At 36.5% G+C, this 20108-nt stretch overlaps 1 protein-coding gene across 26 annotated transcripts in view; it reads left to right on the top strand.

Moving 5' to 3' along the window:
* Nucleotides 1-20108, top strand: part of LOC133568283 (variant surface antigen D-like) — a 64605-nt gene that overhangs the window by 19251 nt on the left and 25246 nt on the right. For 22 of the 26 annotated variants that reach the window (XM_061920100.1, XM_061920101.1, XM_061920109.1 and 19 more), the window contains 4 exons: nt 1908-1934; nt 3981-4007; nt 6150-6176; nt 8049-8066. The exons of 1 other annotated variant lie outside the window; for it this stretch is intronic. In XM_061920100.1, the coding sequence (XP_061776084.1) occupies nt 1908-1934; nt 3981-4007; nt 6150-6176; nt 8049-8066 (99 nt within the window). The remainder of the gene's footprint in view (nt 1-1907; nt 1935-3980; nt 4008-6149; nt 6177-8048; nt 8067-20108) is intronic. 3 more of the 26 variants (XM_061920122.1, XM_061920125.1, XM_061920106.1) reach the window with 2 other exon arrangements.

Consider the following 20108-nt stretch of genomic DNA (forward strand, 5'->3'; position numbering starts at 1 on the left):
GCATGTAGAGGTGAAACAAACAAAAGAATGGAATATCGTGTAAAAGTTCATTTCAACATTTCAACTTCAAACATGTAAATATTATGATATAAATTGATTACATACAAAGTGAAATATGCTAAGCTCCTATTTGTTATTATTTTGATGATGACAATTTACAGTAATTGTACACCCAAACTTTTTTGAAATTTTCAATTCGAGGTTTTCAGGAGCTGTGCCCTGATCTTCAAAATTATATTAAAAGGTCTTGAAATATATTAAGTTGCATATTATGAGCCTTATAATTGTTTTTAGTTTCCCATGTATGTCGTCTTTTTCTTAAATAAACTTCAACATTGTGTTTACATGATGTTTTTAAGGATCAATAACAGAGTACTCTTCTTTTTCTGAATCTTTCGACAAGTAATCTCCAAACCCTCTACTCAACACCTTTTAAACCTTTTGAAACAAAAGATTACAACAGAGGATCACATGTTCTCAATAGACAATCAAATGTTTTTAATTAACCTGCTGTATATTTGGCCAGTATGCTTTGAAAGGGTCCTATTCTGCAAAACCAACCCTTTTTAATCTTTTGACACATGTCTAACAAAATAGTAGCATAGAGTTCCAACTTACATCTGTCAATAGACTCGATGAATTGATTAATGTGGACCCTGACTTAAACAAGTTAAAAAACGTATACGGGTGTTACCATTTAGTGGTCATTTGTACGGAATATGTACTGAACTGTGCAATCTGCTAATAAAAGTTTCAATAAATCAATCAATCAATATAGAAGCGCTAAAAACTACAACATGGCTGAAAGGTAGGGTTGTAATGATAAACGGTGTTAATAAAAAACGCGATAAAACCTCTAACGGTTAATATTACCATTTTAGATTAAAATAATCAAAAAACTGTGATAGATAAGTGCGCTTTTAAAAACTCACGCAATGACTTGATCCAGCTCGCCAGCTAAAATGCTAACCTGAAAACAATGCATGATTTCCATCATGCATTGCTTACAACTACGGCAAGTTGCGATGTCCAAAAAAATAACAAAACTCTTTCCCCATTAAGTAACGGCATTCCGCAATCTAAACTTATGTAAACACATTACTGTCTGAGCAACAATTGTACACATGCTGGGCTCTCTGAGTAGATTTGTATGGTATCGCGGTATTAATAAATTACTTCAGTACTAATTAAGAAGATACTACACTACCGTTGAAAAATACTTTTATTTTCATGGACACGATGGCACGTTGTGGTGAAATTGCTGGTCATATGACCTGACGTGCATGTCACGACTCAACAAACGCACACAACACTTGTAAGCGGAAACAGCGTGGAGAAAGAAGAGGGAGAACAGATGTCATTTGGTTTAAAAAACAACATTAAAAGTGCATTTCATCACAGACTATGTAAGTCATTTATATCAATATTTCACTTAAACCAACAAAATAGACTTTTTACAACAGAGGATCAAATTTCTTCAAGTAATCAACTGAATCCACCCAACGATCTTTGGCCAATATGCTTCAAAATGTCTAAAACTCTGACTTTACTTTGATCTATTATTGCGGTGCTTTAAAACATAGCTAACTAGTAGCTAAAGTCCGGCCACAGTGTTTAGCTAATTCTAAAATACTAATCCTCACCTTCAGTGCGACAATCTATGGTTCTTACAAATATCATCCCAGCAGGTGGAGAAATAGCTAAACATGCTTCACTAGACTCCCAAAAACAACACCTGCTTTAAAATGGCTGAAACGGGTGACTTTACTTGGACAAATTATTGCATCTCACTACAGAGTTTGCTGACGCATCCATGTCAAACGTTTTCTTGAATGAACAAACAAAACTTTAATTTGTTTACATCATTTATTTAAGAAACACTAACATTGATTTCTCTCCCCTTGCAGATTTTTCAGGTAGCGGCAGCTCACAAGGTAATCTCCAACACATCAATTTTATATCCCATGGACCTTTGTAAGAAGATTTTACAACGGAGGATCAAATGTTCCAGAGTGACCAACTAATTCCACCAAACAATTTTCAGACAATCTATTTTGAAATGTCTAAAACTAGTGACTTTAATTGGATATATTTTTGCATTTTACCACACAGTTTGATGAGGCATGTAGAGGTGAAACAAACAAACAAATCGAATATCTTGTAGAAGTTAATTTCAATATTTCAACTTCAAACATGAAAATAATGTGATACAAATTGATTACATACAAAGTGAAATATGCTAAGCTTTTATTTGTTATAATTTTGATGATGACAATTTACAGTAATTGTACACCCAAACTTTTTTGAAATTTTCAATTCGAGGTTTTTTAGGAGCTGTGCCCTGATCTCCAAAATTATATTAAAAGGTTTTGAAATATATTAAGTTGCATATTATGTGCCCAAGTCATAAAATAACTTTTACACAATATTGTAATTGTTTTTAGTTTCCCATGTAAGTCGTCTTTTTCTTAAATAAACTTCAACATTGTGTTTACATGTTTTTAAGAATCAATAACAGAGTACTCTTCTTTTTCTGAATCTTTTGACAAGTAATCTCCAAACCCTCTACTCAACACCTTTTAAACCTTTTGAAACAAAAGATTACAACAGAGGATCACATGTTCTCAATAGACAATCAAATGTTTTTAATTAACCTGCTGTATATTTGGCCAGTATGCTTTGAAAGGGTCCTATTCTGCAAAACCAACCCTTTTTAATCGTTTGACACATGTCTAACAAAACAGTAGCGTAGAGTTCTAACTTACATCTGTCAATAGACTCGATGAATTGATTAACGTGGACCCCGACTTAAACAAGTTAAAAAACTTATACGTGTGTTACCATTTAGTGGTCAATTGTACGGAATATGTACTGAACTGTGCAATCTGCTAGTAAAAGTTTCAATAAATCAATCAATCAATATAGAAGCTCTGAAAACTACAACATGGCTGACAGGTAGGGTTGTAATGATAAACCGTGATAACAATAAACACGTTGAAACCTCTAACAATTAATATTACCATTTTATATTAAAATCATCAAATAACTGTGATAGATAAGTGCGCTTTGAAAAACTCACGCAATGACTGGCACCAGCTCCCCAGCTAAAATGCTAACCTGAAAACAAGAGGCATTAAACTCTTTCCCCATTAAGTAACGGCATTCTGCAATCTTAACTTATGTAAACACATAACTGTCTGAGCAACAATTGTGCACATGCTGGGCTCTTTGAGTAGACTTGTATGGTATCGCGGTACTAATAAAGTACTTCAGTACTAATTAAGAAGGTACTACACTACCGTTGAAAAATACTTTTTATTTTCATGGACACGATGGCACGTTGTGGTGAAATTGCTGGTCATATGAGCTGAGGTGCATGTCACGAGTCAACAAACGCACAAAACACTTGTAAGCGGGAACAGTGTGGAGAAAGAAGAGGAGAACAGATGTAATTTGGTTTAAAAAACAACATTAAAAGTGCATTTCATTACTGACTTTGTAAGTCATTTATATCAATATTTCACTTAAACCAACAAAATAGAATTTTTACAACAGAGGATCAAATGTCTTCAAGTAATCAACTGAATCGACCCAACGATATTTCGCCAATATGCTTCAAAATGTCTAAAACTCTGACTTTACTTTGATTTATTATTGCGGTGCTTTAAAACATAGCTAACTAGAGTTTAGCTAATTCTAAAATACAAATCCTCACCTTCAGTGCGACAATCTATGGTTCTTACAAATATCATCCCAGCAGGTGGAGAAATAGCTAAATATGCTTCACTACACTCCCCAAAAACAACACCTGCTTTAAAATGGCTAAAACCGGTGACTTTACTTGGACAAATTATTGCATCTCACTACAGAGTTTGCTGAAGCATCCATGCCAAACGTTTTCTTTAATGAACAAACAAAACTTTAATTTGTTTACATCATTTATTTAAGAAACACTAACATTGATTTCTCTCCCCTTGCAGATTTTTCAGATAGCGGCAGCTCACAAGGTAATCTCCAACGCATCAATTTTATATCCCATGGACCTTTGTAAGAAGAGTTTACAACGGAGGATCAAATGTTCCCGAGTAACCAACTAATTCCACCAAACAATTGTCAGCCAATCTGTTTTGAAATGTCTAAAACTAGTGACTTTAATTGGATATATTGTTGCATTTTAACACACAGTTTGATGCAGCATGTAGATGTAAAACAAACAAAAAAAATTTAATATCTTGTAAAAGTTCATTTCAATATTTCAACTTCAAACATGAAAATAATGTGATATACATGAATTATATACAAAGTGAAATATGCTAAGCTTTTATTTGTTACAATTTTGATGATGACAATTTACAGTAATTGTACACCCAAACTTTTTGTAAATTTTCAATTCGAGGTTTTCAGGAGCTGTGCCCTGATCTTCAAAATTATATTAAAAGGTCTTGAAATATATTAAGTTGCATATTATGAGCCAAAGTCATAAAATAACTTTTACACAATATTGTAATTGTTTTTAGTTTCCCATGTAAGTCGTCTTTTTCTTAAATAAACTTCAACATTGTGTTTACATGATGTTTTTAAGACTCAATAACAGAGTCCTCTTCTTTTTCTGAATCTTTCAGGCCCGACCGATTCGACAAGTAATCTCCAAACCCTCTATTCAACACCTTTTAAACCTTTTGAAACAAAAGATTACAACAGAAGATCACATGTTCTCAATAGACAATCAAACGTTTTTAATTAACCTGCTGTATATTTGGCCAGTATGCTTTGAAAGGGTCCTATTCTGCAAAACCAACCCCTTTTAATCTTTTGACACATGTCTAACAAAACAGTAGCGTAGAGTTCTAACTTACATCTGTCAATAGACTCGATGAATTGATTAACGTAGACCCCGACTTGAACAAGTTAAAAAACGTATACGGGTGTTACCATTTAGTGGTCAATTGTACGGAATATGTACTGAACTGTGCAATCTACTAATAAAAGTTTCAATAAATCAATCAATCAATATAGAAGCGCTTAAAACTACAACATGGCTGAAAGGAAGGGTTGTAATGATAAACCGTGATAAAAAAAAAAAAACGCGATAAAACCTCTAACAGTTAATATTACCATTTTAGATTAAAATCATCAAAAAACTGTGATAGATAAGTGCGCTTTTAAAAACTCCTGCAATGACTGGCACCAGCTCGCCAGCTAAAATGGTAACCTGAAAACAATGCATGATTTCCATCATGCATTGCTTACAACTACGGCAAGTTGCGATGTCCAAAAACATAACAAAACTCTTTCCCCATTAAGTAACGGCATTCCGCAATCTAAACTTATGTAAACACATTACTGTCTGAGCAACAATTGTACACATGCTGGGCTCTCTGAGTAGACCTGTATGGTATCGCGGTACTAATAAATTACTTCACTACTAATTAAGAAGATACTACACTACCGTTGAAAAATACATTTATTTTCATGGACACGATGGCACATTGTGGTGAAATTGCTGGTCATATGAGCTGAGGCGCATGTCACGAGTCAACAAACGCACAAAACACTTGTAAGCGGAAACAGTGTGGAGAAAGAAGAGGGAGAACAGATGTCATTTGGTTTAATAAACAACATTAAAAGTGCATTTCATCATTGACTATGTAAGTCATTTATATCAATATTTCACTTAAACCAACAAAATAGACTTTTTACAACAGAGGATCAAATTTCTTAAAGTAATCAACTGAATCCACCCAACGATCTTTGGCCAATATGCTTCAAAATGTCTAAAACTCTGACTTTACTTTGATCTATTATTGCGGTGCTTTAAAACATAGCTAACTAGTCGCTAAAATCCGGCCACAGTGTTTAGCTAATTCTAAAATACTAATCCTCACCTTCAGTGCGACAATCTATGGTTCTTACAAATATCATCCCAGCAGGTGGAGAAATAGCTTAACATGCTTCACTAGACTCCCAAAAACAACACCTGCTTTAAAATGGCTAAAACGGGTGACTTTACTTGGACAAATTATTGCATCTCACTACAGAGTTTGCTGAAGCATCCATGCCAAACGTTTTCTTGAATGAACAAACAAAACTTTCATTTGTTTACATCATTTATTTAAGAAACACTAACATTGATTTCTCTCCCCTTGCAGATTTTTCAGGTATCACCAGCTCACAAGGTAATCTCCAACACATCAATTTTATATCCCATGGACCTTTGTAAGAAGAGTTTACAATGGAGGATCAAATGTTCGAGAGTAACCAACTAATTCCACCAAACAATTTCCAGCCAATCTATTTTGAAATGTCTAAAACTACTGACTTTAAATGGATATATTGTTGCATTTTACCACACAGTTTGATGAAGCTCGTAGAGGTGAAACAAAAAAAAAATCGAATATCGTGTAAAATTTTGAACTTCAAACATGAAAATATTGTGATATAAATTGATTACATACAAAGTCAAATATGCTAAGCTTTTATTTGTTATAATTTTGATGATCACAAGTAATTGTACACCCCAAACTTTTTTGAAATTTTCAATTTGAGGTTTTCAGGAGCTGTGCCCTGATCTTCAAAATTATATTTAAAGGTCTTGAAATATATTAAGTTGCATATTATGAGCCCAAGTCGTAAAATAACTTTTACACAATATTGTAATTGTTTTTATTTTCCCATGTAAGTCGTCTTTTTCTTAAATAAACTTCTACATTGCGTTTACATTATATATTTTTAAGAAATAAAAACATTGATTCCTTTTCTTTTAATGAATCTCTCAGGCCCGATAGATTCAACAAGTAATCTCTAAACCCTGTACTTTGCACCTTTTATACATTTAGTAACAAAAGTTTACAACAAATGATCAATTGTTGTCAATTAACTTGCTGCATCTTTGGCCAGTATGCTTTAAAAAGGGTCCAATTATGATAAACCATTGTGGAAGGTCTCCGTCCAAGATCCCCAGTTGATCGGCTGGAATCACCACACTTTGTCTCAGTGGTTACACTCATTTAATGATCGCAGTACATACAACTGCATGAGTCCAGTTCCCCTGCACACGCCCCGCCCGCAGGGAACGTGTGAGCCACGCCCCTCTCCACAACCATGTTGTCTTACCTTTTGATACCTGTTTTTGTGTGTTTGGGATCCACATTAGCCCCAAAAATTTGAAATAAAACCATGGAGGCATGGTTTAAATATTTAAAAAACAATCTCACCTTCTTCCAAACCTGCTCCAAAAAAGCCCTTTGGAATTTTGAGACTTTAGTGACATAGTTTGCATTAGTTACGTCAGCAGATTTCTCCATATATTGTAAAGGATTACCCGAGGGGCTTTGTGCGAGGCTATAGTTATTTTTATTCAGTTGTAGCCCAAAATTGGAATTGTATTGTTCCTTTTTATTTGTCGTGGGGCAGACTGGAACAATTACACTTGATAACATAGTTTTCTCTTCCTTTTTGTAAATCTTCCAGACTCGCCCGCAACATGTAGTCTCCAAACCCTCTACTTAACACCTTTTATACCTTTTGTGACAAAAGTTTACAACAGACGATCAAACCGTTTTAAATATAGGGGGTAAAAATGTAATATGACCACTTTAAAATGTCTAAACTTAGTGACTTTACATGGATGTATAATTGCTTTTCACCACAAATGTTGCTGAATCATTTATGTTATTCTTCTACTTGAACAAAACAAAAGAAAGATTTTGTGTTAACAATAGAGGATCAAAGCCCAACAGGTTAGCTTCAAAACCTTTTTTCACATCGTCCATGACTTTTTCTCAAAAGTTTACACCAGAGGATCAAATGTTTTCTCAATTATCTGAATCCACCTAACAATCTTTGACCAATTTGCTTTAAAAGTCTAAACCCAGTGACTTTAAAAGGATGTATTATTGCATGTTACCACAAAGTTTGATAAAGCATGTCATGTTTTTTTGAATGTACAAAATAAACTTTAACATTTTGTATACATGATTTATTATTATATTTTGTATTATGTATATTAATAATGACATAGTTTTCTCTTCTTTTTCTAAATCTTTCAGACTTGTTCGTGACAACAGGTAAGCTCCAGACCCTCTACTTAACACCTGTTCTACCTTTTGTAACAAAAGTTTTCAACAAATGATCAAATGTTCTCAATTAACCTGCTGCATCTTTGGCCAGTATGCTTTAAAAGGGTCCTATTATGATAAACCATGTTGTCTTACCTTTTGGTACCTGTTTTTGTGTGTTTGGGATCCACAAATGTCCTGAAATTATAGAGATATTTACAAAACAAATCTCACCTTCTTCCAAACATGCTCCAAACAAGCTGTTGGGAATTTGAGACTTTAGTGACCTATGTTGCCTTAGTTACGTCAGCAGATATCTCCATGTATGGTAGATCAGTGTTTCTTAACCGTAGGAACCCCTGGACTAAACTACCACTGATACATGTGAACTAAGAAACCCTCAAAACCTCTTCATTTACTATATCAAAATAGGTGTTGAAATATATTAAGTTTGGCAGCAGTTCCTTTTTTTTTTTTTTTCATTTTATTCTTATTGACATCCAGCATCAGACATTTCTATCCATTAAATCATATTCACATACATCATATAGCTGTTGTCTGCCCTAAATGTCAAAAGTATTTTTTGTTTATATATACCCATCATACCACCCCCCCCCCCAAAAAAGAAAAATAAACAAACGGAAAAAAACAAAAACAAAATAGTATCTACAATCAGCAAAAAATAAATAATACATTGATAATAAAAATAAACAAAAATAAAATAAATATAAACAGATACATATATGTATGTATACACATACACACATATACACATATAGGGAGTAATCTTTTTTTCTTTTTCTTAAACAGTACACTAATTCGAGAGATTTAGGTTAGGCTTATGGGGCGGGACATAGTTGACCCAGTTTTCCCAATATGAAGTAAATTTCTCCAATTTATAATTAATAAAGGCAATTATCTTCTCCATGTTATACATGTCCATTGTGGTTTCCATCCATTGCTTCAAAGTTGGGCTCTCCTGGGATATCCATTTCCTAGTGATGGTCTTTTTACAAGCCACCAGTAGGATATTCATTAAGTATTTATCTTTCTTCAGCCAGTCCTGGGATGCAAGTCCAAAAAACTAAGTTTTACTTTCAAGGGGTATTTCTCCTTTGAAAATATCCTGTATAGCTTGATGTCCATCCATCCATCCATTTCTACCGCTTATTCCCTTTTGGGGTCGCGGGGGGCGCTGGCGCCTATCTCAGCTACAATCGATCGCCACCTCATCGCAGGACCAACACAGATAGACAGACGTATCTCTTTCCAATAGTCCTTTATGGTGGAGCAGTCCCAGAAAACACGGTAGTGTTTTGCGTTTGAATTCACACAATTTCTCCAGCAGGCAGGGAAGTTATCATAGTGAGACTTCTGAGAAGGTGTAATAAAAAATCTGATCAAACTTTTCCAGCCAAACTCCCTCCACTTAGGTGAACTGGTACAAGTCCATTGATATTTCCATATTATTGTACATTCTTCCTCCGATATAGTTATCCCTCCTTCCTTCTCCCGTTTTGTTTTAATATATGAAGCTGAGTATGATTTCATATTCAACAAACACTTTTACAAGCATGAAACAGTTTTAATGATAATTTCTGAATTGTAGGCTTTTGTAAACAATTCAATCAAACATATACTTGTCTTTGCAACGCTTTTCACCTTCATATTAACAAAGTGTCGGCCTGCAAATCTCGATAGAAATCGTGGTTTTTCAATATCTATGTCCTTTTAATAGTTTCAAAACTAAGCATTTTTTAAATTTCCATTAGACTACATAGAGCTGCTATACCCTTAGATATCCAGTCCTTAAAGGGGAACATTATCACTAAACCTTTGCAAGCTTCAATATATACCTTGATGTTGCAGAAAAAGGACCGTGTATTTTTTTAACCGATTTCCGAACTCTAAATGGGTGAATTTTGGCGAATTAAACGCCTTTCTGTTTATCGGTCTTGTAGCGATGACGTCAGAACGTTACGTCACCGAGGTAATACACCCGCCATTTTCATTTTCACATTACAAACACAGGGTCTCAGCTCTGTTATTTTCCATTTTTTCGACTATTTTTTGGAAACTTGGATACATCATGCCTCGTCGGTGTGTTGTCGGAGGGTGTAACAACACTAACAGGGAGGGATTTAAGTTGCACCACTGGCAAGAAATCTTCCGCCAGACCCCCATTGAATGTGCCAGAGTGTCTGCACATTTTACCGGCGATGCTAAGTCAGACATGGCACAGAGATGTATGGATAACCTGCAGATGCATTTGCAACGATTAAGTCAACGAAATCACAAAGGTGAGTTTTGTTGATGTTGTTGACTTATGTGCTAATCAGACATGTTTGGTCGCCGCATGACTGCCAGCTAATCGATGCTAACATGCTATGCTAATCGATGCTAACATGCTATTTACGCTAGCTGTATGTACATTTGAAACTAGATACCAACATTTAATGCGAAACAAACACTTACCAATCGACGGATTTAAGTTGCTCCAGTGTCACAAGATGGGAATGTCCTGATCGTTTGGTCCGCACATTTTACCGGTGATGCTAATAAGGCAGCCATGCAATGGTCCACTTCATTAGGTACACCCATGCTATGGCCGAATAGCGTCAATAGCTATTCGCTCAATAGCTTCAGTTTCTTCTTCAATTTCGTTTTCGCTATCTGCCTCCATACTCCGACCATCTGTTTCAATACATGCGTAATCTGTTGAATCGCATAAACCGCTGAAATCCGAGTCTGAATCCGAGCTAATGTCGCTATATCTTGCTGTGGTAACCGCCATGTTGTTTGTATTGGCAGGACTGTATGACGTCACAGGGAAATGGACAGTCGCATCGCAAATAGCGAAAGTCAAGAACTTTAAAGCTTTTTTTAGGGATATTCCGGGAGGTGTAAAATTCAGAAAAAAACTTCGAAAAATAAAACAAGCCACTGGGAACTGATTTGTATTGGTTTTAACCCTTTTGAAATTGTGATAATGTTCCCCTTTAAATCTTGAGTCTAATTGATTAGGTGCAAACTCTGTATCATAGGCACACCATTTAAGAACTGCAATATCGCTCTTGAGTTTGTATTCCTTTATGATAATTTTCCACACTTTAAGGGTCCATTTCACCCATGGATTATCAATTTTATCCATCTGGGCTTACAAATTGCTATCCGCCAGGATTGCTTGTATTGGGATGGAGGGCATTTCTTCTTCAATAATTTTCCATAGAGCAACATATGACGGGTTGCACCAGCATATCACTGCTCTCATCTGGGCTGCAAAAAAATATCGGAGGCAAGGTAAATCACATCCTCCTTTTTGTTTGACCAAGTGTAAAGTTTTGATACGAACTCTTGGCCTTTTACTTTGCCATATAAACCTTGAAAGCATTTTGTCCCATTCATTGAATTGGTTTTGGTTAATCTCTATTTGCAGGGTTTGGAACAGGTAATGCAGTCTTGGCAGTAAATTCATTTTAATGGAATCAATTCTAGAACTAAGGCTAAAAAAGGAATTAAGTTCCATCTTGCTATGTCATCTTTTATTTTTTTATGTACTGTATGGGTAGATAATTATATTCTAATATTTTTTTTAGATCTTTTGACAAATTAATGCCCAGATATTTAAAATATCAGGGGGTAACTACTTCTGATTTCCCTTGGTGGGTTATAATTATATGAGAGTAAATGGGTTTTACCTATATTAATTTTATACCCTGATAATTGACCATACATTTCAAATGATTGCATTAATATAGGGAGCGAGTATGTTGGGTGTCCAAGGTAGACCAAAATGTCGTCCCCATAGCATGCCAATTTATACTCTCTTCCTTTAATCCTAATTCCCTTAATGACTTTGTTTTTTTATGATAGACTGAGCAAGTGGTTCCAGATATAATGCAAAGAGTAATGGTGACCATGCACATCCCTGTCTAAAGCCCCTTTCTAGGGTAAAACTGTTTGATAAGTATCCCTTCACTTTAATCCTAGAAGTAGGATTGTTATATAGTGTCTGTATAGTTTTAATGATTATACCCTGAAAGCCAAATTTGTATAGAACTCTGTAAAGAAAATTCCAATTGACCGAATCGAAGGCCTTTTGTGACGTTACAGCGGGAGAAGAAGACGGCAGAGGAACGATGACGTCATTAGCTGTCAGCGTATTTATTGACAGCTTAGTACAGGGGTGTCAAACTCAAATACAGAGTGGGCCAAAATTTAAAACTGAACAAAGCCGCGGGCCAAGGTTGAAAAAAATAATCTTTTAATAGGGACCCAAACAAGTTTTGCATTGAATATTGAACAAGCAAGGCTTATATAACTTTATAGTGAGATGCAAAATCGAGTTTCAAATAATAATTATAATAATCAAAAAATATCAATGGCATATCAAATAAAATATAATAAAAATTGAATGCCTCTTTTCTATGTGAAACCTTCTGAGGTAAATATCAAAATAAACTTTTTCCACAGGCTACTAATACATTTGAAAATAAAATAATAATGATTGAATCAAACATTCAAGACTTGAAGTAGCAAGAGAAAGTGCATGAATAAAACGTTAATTATAGCTCTTTTTGCTACACTGATTTGCTTTAACACTGAATATGGAACAAACAATGAATGAATGAATGAAATACGTTTATTTCGGTCATATAATCAACCATCAACCATTTTGTGTGACCAGTTTAACAGTACAGATACACATTTACACACAAAAAGAAAAGAAAAAGAATGAGTGAAAAAGGAATAGGCCAAAGTTTATATTTGCCTATTTAAACCTCCACACTGATTTGCTTTAACACTGAATATGGAACACGCAACGCTTTACTTAATAGTGCAAAATCAACTTTCAAAAAACAAACAAAAAAACATCAATGGCATATTAAATACAATTTAAATAAAACATGTAATCATGCCTCTTTTCGATTAGCAGCCTTCTGAAGTAAATATCAACATGAACTTTATCCACAGGCTAATACATTTGAAAATAAAATAATGAATAAATCAACCATTCAGACCTTTTTACTGCTCAGTTTGAAACACACTGATCTAATCTGATGTGCCCAAGCCAGATACTTAGTATCTTTTCTTCGATGCTAGTTCATTAAAGGGGAACATTATCACAATTTCAAAAGGGTTGAAAACAATAAAAATCTGTTTTATTTTTCGAAGTTTTTTTCTAAATTTTACACCTCCCGAAATATCCCCCAAAAAAGCTTTAAAGTTCTTGACTTTCGCTATTTGCGATGCGACTGTCCATTTCCCTGTGACGTTATACAGTGCTGCCAATACAAACAACATGGCGGTTACCACAGCAAGATATAGGATTCAGACTCGGATTTCAGCGGCCTAAGCGATTCAACAGATTACGCATGTATTGAAACAGATGGTCGGAGTATGGAGGCAGATAGTGAAAACGAAATTGAAGAAGAAACTGAAGCTATTGAGCGAATAGCTATTGACGCTATTCGGCCATAGCATGGGTGTACCTAATGAAGTGGCCCATAGCATGGCTGCTTTTTTAGCATCGCCGGTAAAATGTGCGGACCAAACGATCAGGACATTCGCATCTTGTGACACTGGAGCAACTTAAATATGTCGATAGGTGTTTGTTTCGCATTAAATGTTGGTATCTAGTTTCAAATGTACATACAGCTAGCGTAAATAGCATGTTAGCATCGATTAGCATAGCATGCTAGCATCGATTACTGGCAGTCATGCTGCGACCAAATAAGTCTGATTAGCACACAAGTCAACAACATCAACAAAACTCACCTTTGTGATTTCGTTGACTTCATTATTGCAAATGCATCTGCAGGTTATCCATACATCTCTGTGCCATGTCTGGCTTAGCATCGCCGGTAAAATGTGCAGACACTCTGGCACATTCAATGGGGGTCTGGCGGCAGACACTTTCGCATCTTCGGGGCAGTGGTGCAACTTAAATCCCTCCCTGTTAGTGTTGTTACACCCTCCAACAACACACTGACGAGGCATGATGTCTCCAAGGTTCCAAAGAATTGTCGAAAAAACGGAAAATAACAGAGCTGAGACCCAGTGTTTGTAATGTGTTGAAAATGAAAATGGCAGGTGTATCACCTCGGTGACGTCATGTCCTGACGTCATCGCTACAAGACCGATAAACAGAGAGGCATTTAATTTGCCAAAATTCACCCATTTAGAGTTCGGAAATCGTTTAAAAATATACTTGGTCTTTTTTCTGCAACATCAAGGTATATATTGACGCTCATATAGGTCTGGTGATAATGTTCCCCTTTAATGTCGGGGCTCAGGCTTTGAGCTGAGGCAACCTTCATTATCGAACGAAGGTGTTCATCAGTCAGACGTATCCTGTGAAACGTTTTCGTCATTTTCATTGAGGAGAAAAGTTGCTCACATAGATACGTGCTGCCGAACATGGAGAGCAATCGAGCAGCTTGGGTGCGGAGCTGAGGCATTGCGTCAGGGATGAAATGTGGAAAGTGTGCGGCGCCAACAGCATCATACTTTGACTTCAGCGTCTCATCACACTGGAGTTCAATCAGCTCCATTTGGATGTTAATCTGTGCTTTTTTCACGTCAACTGCAAAGGGATTACTAAGAAGTTCAAATGTACACTTCTGACCATCAAAGTCCCCATATCACCGGCTAAACTCAGCGCCGAGTACACAAGGTTTTTCACCAAAATGTGCGCACACAGCGGTAGAGATCTGCCTTTTTATGGTTTGGCAGCAGGGGGAATGGCCAAGGTTTCCTTGCAGCAGCTGATTCTCCCACAGGCAGAGTTTAGCTTTAAAAGCTCTCAATGACAAGTACATATCTGTGATGATGCGGCCCCGCCCCTGTAGCTACAGGTTCAGCACATCAAGATAGCTTGAGATGTCACACAGAAACTTTTGCTCCCTTAGGTCTGCTGTGTCCTTCCCTTTGCTTTGCAGACATATTTCTTCACGCAGCTCGAAAAATCTGTTTAGTACTTTTCCGCGGCTTAACCATCTCACCTCTGTGTGATACGGCACGTCGGTCCGTTTCGAACCAAACTCGTCCAGAAAAGACTTAAATTGGCGGTGATTCAGACCTTTGGCTCTTATAAAGTTAACAACTTTTGTTACTGTGGTCATAATGTTCCATCTTTTAGGGCTTTAGCACACAGTGACTCTTGATGTATGATGCAGTGATAAAAACATAGCTCAACTGCAGAGGTCTCTTCCTGCATCTTTTCACAAATCCTTCCCACCAGTCCATTCTTTTTTACCACTCATCGTGGTTAATCCCACGAGTTTATCCCACGGCAGGTTTATTTCAGTTACACATTTGCAAACCTCCTCAAATATTTCCTTCCTCGTGGTTGTGCCATGCATGGATTTAAATCCCAAAAGCTCCTCCGTAACACACATATTTGAGTCGCCACCGCGGATAAAGACTGACAGTTGCGTAGTATCAGACGCGTCAGTGCTCTCGTCCACAGCAAGGGAAAAAGAAACAAAACTTTTCCCTTTTCCATCCGCTGGTCATGCAGATTGGTGGCAAGATCACATGTGTGCTCAGCTATTATATTCCTGCTCAGGCTTACGTTTGAAAATGCCTGCTTTTTCTCTGGACACACTTGGTCACAAACTTTCCGCATGCACTTTTTAACAAAGGGTCGGGTTGATTTGGCGATTTCTTCTGCCACGATATAACTTGCCTTTACAGCAGCCTCATTTTGTGCAGTGGCTTTTTTGAACATATGCTGTTGTGAAAGCAAACCTCTTTTCATCTCCTCTATTTTCTGGCTCCTTTGAGTCGTGTCCAGGTCCTTGTACTTGTCCTGGTGTTTCGTGCCTAATGTTGTACTCCTTAGTTACCGACACGTTGGCTGCACAAACGAGACAAACAGGTCTGTCTTTTACATATATAAACAGATATTCTGTCTCCCACCTGTCCAGAAAAGTTCTGTTTTCGCTCTTCCTTTTCGCCATTTTTGGTAGGGGTAACACAGTGACACTGACAGTTGTAGAATGAGGCCGCAGCATGTCTGGGAGAGAGGCACGGGGAGGTGGGATGAGCCGGCTAGCTTTCAGCCAAAGCGTGGCGCAAGAACGCGGATCACTACTGACCCAGAGGAGAGAGCATGGCTGGTGCGCCAAAACAACCACAGAGCATTATGGGATTTGTAGTATTAGCACACTTGCCAACCTTGAGACCTCCGAATTCGGGAGATGGGGGGCGCGCGCGGAGGGGTTGAGGTGGTAGGGGGTGTGTTAATTGTAGCGTCCCGGAAGAGTTAGTACTGCAAAGGGTTCTAGGTAACCGTCTGATCCTGGCGATTTACTTAATTTAAGCCTACTAATGGCAACTTTTAATTCGTTTTCAGTTATATCTGCAGAAATAGTTTTATTTAGTTTTTCATCTAAAATAGGAAAATTCAGGGAATTCAGGAAGCTGTCGATTTGAGTTATGCTCCTACTACAGAACTCAGAGTATAAGGTTTTATAAACATGTTCAAAGGCTTCCTGAATTTCGTTTGGTTCAGTTTTAATCCCTTTTGTTCTTGGATCCCTGATTTTATGAATTGTGTTTTCCGCTATCTTTTTTTTTTAGTTTGCAGGCCCAATATTTTCATAGACTTAGAGCCACTTTCATAGTGTCTCTGTTTCAAAAACATTAGATTTTTTTTTATTTCTTGTGTGGCCAAACTGTTAATTTCATTCCTAATATTTCTTATTTCCCTTAATGTATCCTTTGCCAAATCTAGTTTATGTCTTCTTTCTAATTCTTTTAGTTTTTCTTTTTAAGTCATCTGATTTTGTATTGTAATTTTTTTTCTTAACTGAAGGTATTGCTATAATTTTCTCTCTTAAAACAGCCTTTAGAGTGTCCCATAACATGGGAGGCAAAACCTCTCCTGTGTCATTGAACTCTAAGAAGAGACTTATTTCAGATTTAATTTGTGTCGTAAAGGATAGGTCATTCAGCAGACTTGAGTTTAATTTCCATGTAATATTTTTGCCCTCAAATTAAATCCAATATATATAGGTGCATGGTCACTCAGATCCATCGTCCCAATTTCACAGGTACATATTTTATCTTTATCCTTCCCAAATGCTAAAAAATAGTCTATTCTTGTATAAAGGCAGTGCGGAGCTGAGAAATAAGTATAGTCCCTTCTGTCTGGGAAAAGGTCTCGCCTTATGTCAATTAAGCCTACTTCCTCAAAAAGTGTGTTTACTTTCTTATAAAGAAGTTTAACGTTGTGTATTTTTATGCTAGATGAGTCCAATTTTGTCTGTAAATATATATTTAAATCCCCACCACAAATCAAAAGACCTTCGGTTTCCGTTACCATATTATTGGTGATATTTTGGAAGAAATTAATATCACTCCCAGGCATACTTGCCAACCTTGAGACCTCCAATTTTGGGAGGTGGGGGGTGGGGAGGCGTGTCGGGGTGGTGCGGAGGCGTGGTTGGGGGGGCGTGGTTAAGAGGGGTGGCGTATAATTCACCAACTCGAGTATTTCATATATATATATATATATATATATATATATATATATATATGTATGTCTGAAATACTTGACTTTAAGTGAATTCTAGCTATATATATATATATTTATTTTATTATATATATAAATAAAAGAAATTGTTGAATTTCAGACGGCACCTATCAAATACACAGTAATAAAAACACAGTTACTAACTGTACTGTGCTTGCTGGGTACTAAAAAACAACAACAACACTTACCTTTCACTATTTGTGAAGTGAAGTGAAGTGACTGATACATAACACAGGAACCCGAGAACACACTAATGGATTATTTATAAAAACATTTGATTTAAAACTACCAGATCTCATCCAACTCAAGACTGCCCAAATGATTTATAAAGCAAGTAAAGATTCACTTCCAACAGGGTTACAGAGAAGATTTTTACAGAGAGAAGGGAATTATAATTTAAGAGGAGAACTACTTTTTAAGATCCAATATTGTAGAACAACGCAGAAACGAATGAGTATAACAATAGCAGGGGTTAAAATATGGAACTGTTTAAAGGATGAAATAAAACACAGCACCAACATAAACCAGTTTAAAAAGCTTTTTAAATCATTTATCATTAGTAAATATAAGAAAGAAGAGCAAACATTGTTTTAGAAAGACAATAATATATAATATGTATATAAATACAATTTATGATTTCATAATTATACATATAGGTTATATTAAAATGTATATATTAAAATGATAAATGGGTTGTACTTGTATAGCGCTTTTCTACCTTCAAGGTACTCAAAGCGCTTTGACACTACTTCCACATTCACCCATTCACACACACATTCACACACTGATGGAGGGAGCTGCCATGCAAGGCGCCAACCAGCACCCATCAGGAGCAAGGGTGAAGTGTTTTGCTCAGGACACAACGGACGTGACGAAGTTGGTTTGAGGTGGGATTTGAACCAGTGACCCTCGGGTTGCGCACGGCCAGTCTCCCACTGCGCCACGCCGTCCCTACCACTTTATATGGAATTTAAATAAATCGTGTATATATATATATATATATATATATATATATATATATATATATATATATATATATATATATATATATATATATATATAAGTGTACAAATGTATATGTTTGATTTAAATGTTAAACTGTGTATATGAGACGTGTGCTACATATATGTTGCTTATATATTGTTTAAAAAAAAAGGAAAAAAAAAGTAATATAAGTGAAGCATGTTTTAGATTTTATATATTTTGAACCTTGTTCTTGTTGTGATGGGGTAGGTTTATATAAGCGTTGCTTCAATCTACACCCATTCGGCTCAATCATTGCTCAAATGAGTGTTTTTTTTTAGTTTTTTTTTATTTATTTATTTTTTGTTCTTTGTTTTATGTGAAGATTGCCTAAATAAATAAAAACATTAAAAAATTATATTTATATAGCGCTTTTCTCTCTTGACTCAAAGCGCTTTTACATAGTGAAACCCAATATCTAAGTTACATTTAAACCAGTGTGAGTGGCACTGGGAACAGTATAGTGTCTTGCCCAAGGACACAACGGCAGTGACTAGGATGGCGGAACCGGGAATCGAACCTGCAACCCTTTAAGTTGCTGGCACGGCCACTCTACCAACCGAGCTTAGCCGCCCCAACCTTTGTTCTGAGATTTGCGAATTGGCGAGCGATCTCCGAATCCGGGAACATCCTTCACGGATTTGTTATAGACATCCGCAAATGAGAACGGGATGTTGCTTCCAGCTATCAGCATAGCCATCTTTGTCTCAGCATAAGATACACCATCGGGTCTCCATTTTGCAAGGTGGGCCATAATACTGGGTTGTGAACGATGCTGCGCTTTGCTTACTGACCGTTCATGGCTGAGTATATCCGTTCACCGTGTTCAATGGATAAGTATGTTCTACACAATTTACATACCCCTTCCCCTTCGAACTCTCCTGGATAAACTGAAATTCTTGTTTCCAATCGTTCTGGAACTTGCAAGCGTATTTCTTCATTTTGCTCGTCGAAGGTGTAATATATATTGGGTTGGAGTCAATAACCAGGCGACGTGATGAAGTTGTGTCTCTTTACTGTGGGCTTCAGAACAGACATTCTATTCTATGTACAGTAGATGGCAGTATTGTCCTGTTTAAGAGGGTCACAACATTGAGTCAGGTTCTCATGGAGCTGGAGTAGGCATGGCCTCCATCTCTGTCTGAGTTTCGGGAGATTTTCGGGAGAAAATTTGTCCCGGGAGGTTTTTGGGAGAGGCGCTGAATTTCGGGAGTCTCCCGGAATATCCGGGAGGGTTGGCAAGTAAGCTCCCAGGTGGTGCATAAACATTCAATAAGGTGAGTTGGTTCCCATCTATCTTTCCCTTTACTAAAATAAATCTATTCTCTTTATCACCAATTTCCAGTACTTTTTCAAAATGTACCTTTTTTGAGATAAGGACAGCAACTCCTCACCTATGTCCTAATTTATATGATGAAAAAAACAGGTGAGTGAAGCCCATTCTCTTTAATTTTACATGCTCCTTGTCAGCCAAGTGGGTCTCCTGT

Source organism: Nerophis ophidion, linkage group LG14 (assembly GCF_033978795.1).
Source record: "Nerophis ophidion isolate RoL-2023_Sa linkage group LG14, RoL_Noph_v1.0, whole genome shotgun sequence".
In the NCBI taxonomy this organism is placed as follows: domain Eukaryota; kingdom Metazoa; phylum Chordata; class Actinopteri; order Syngnathiformes; family Syngnathidae; genus Nerophis; species Nerophis ophidion.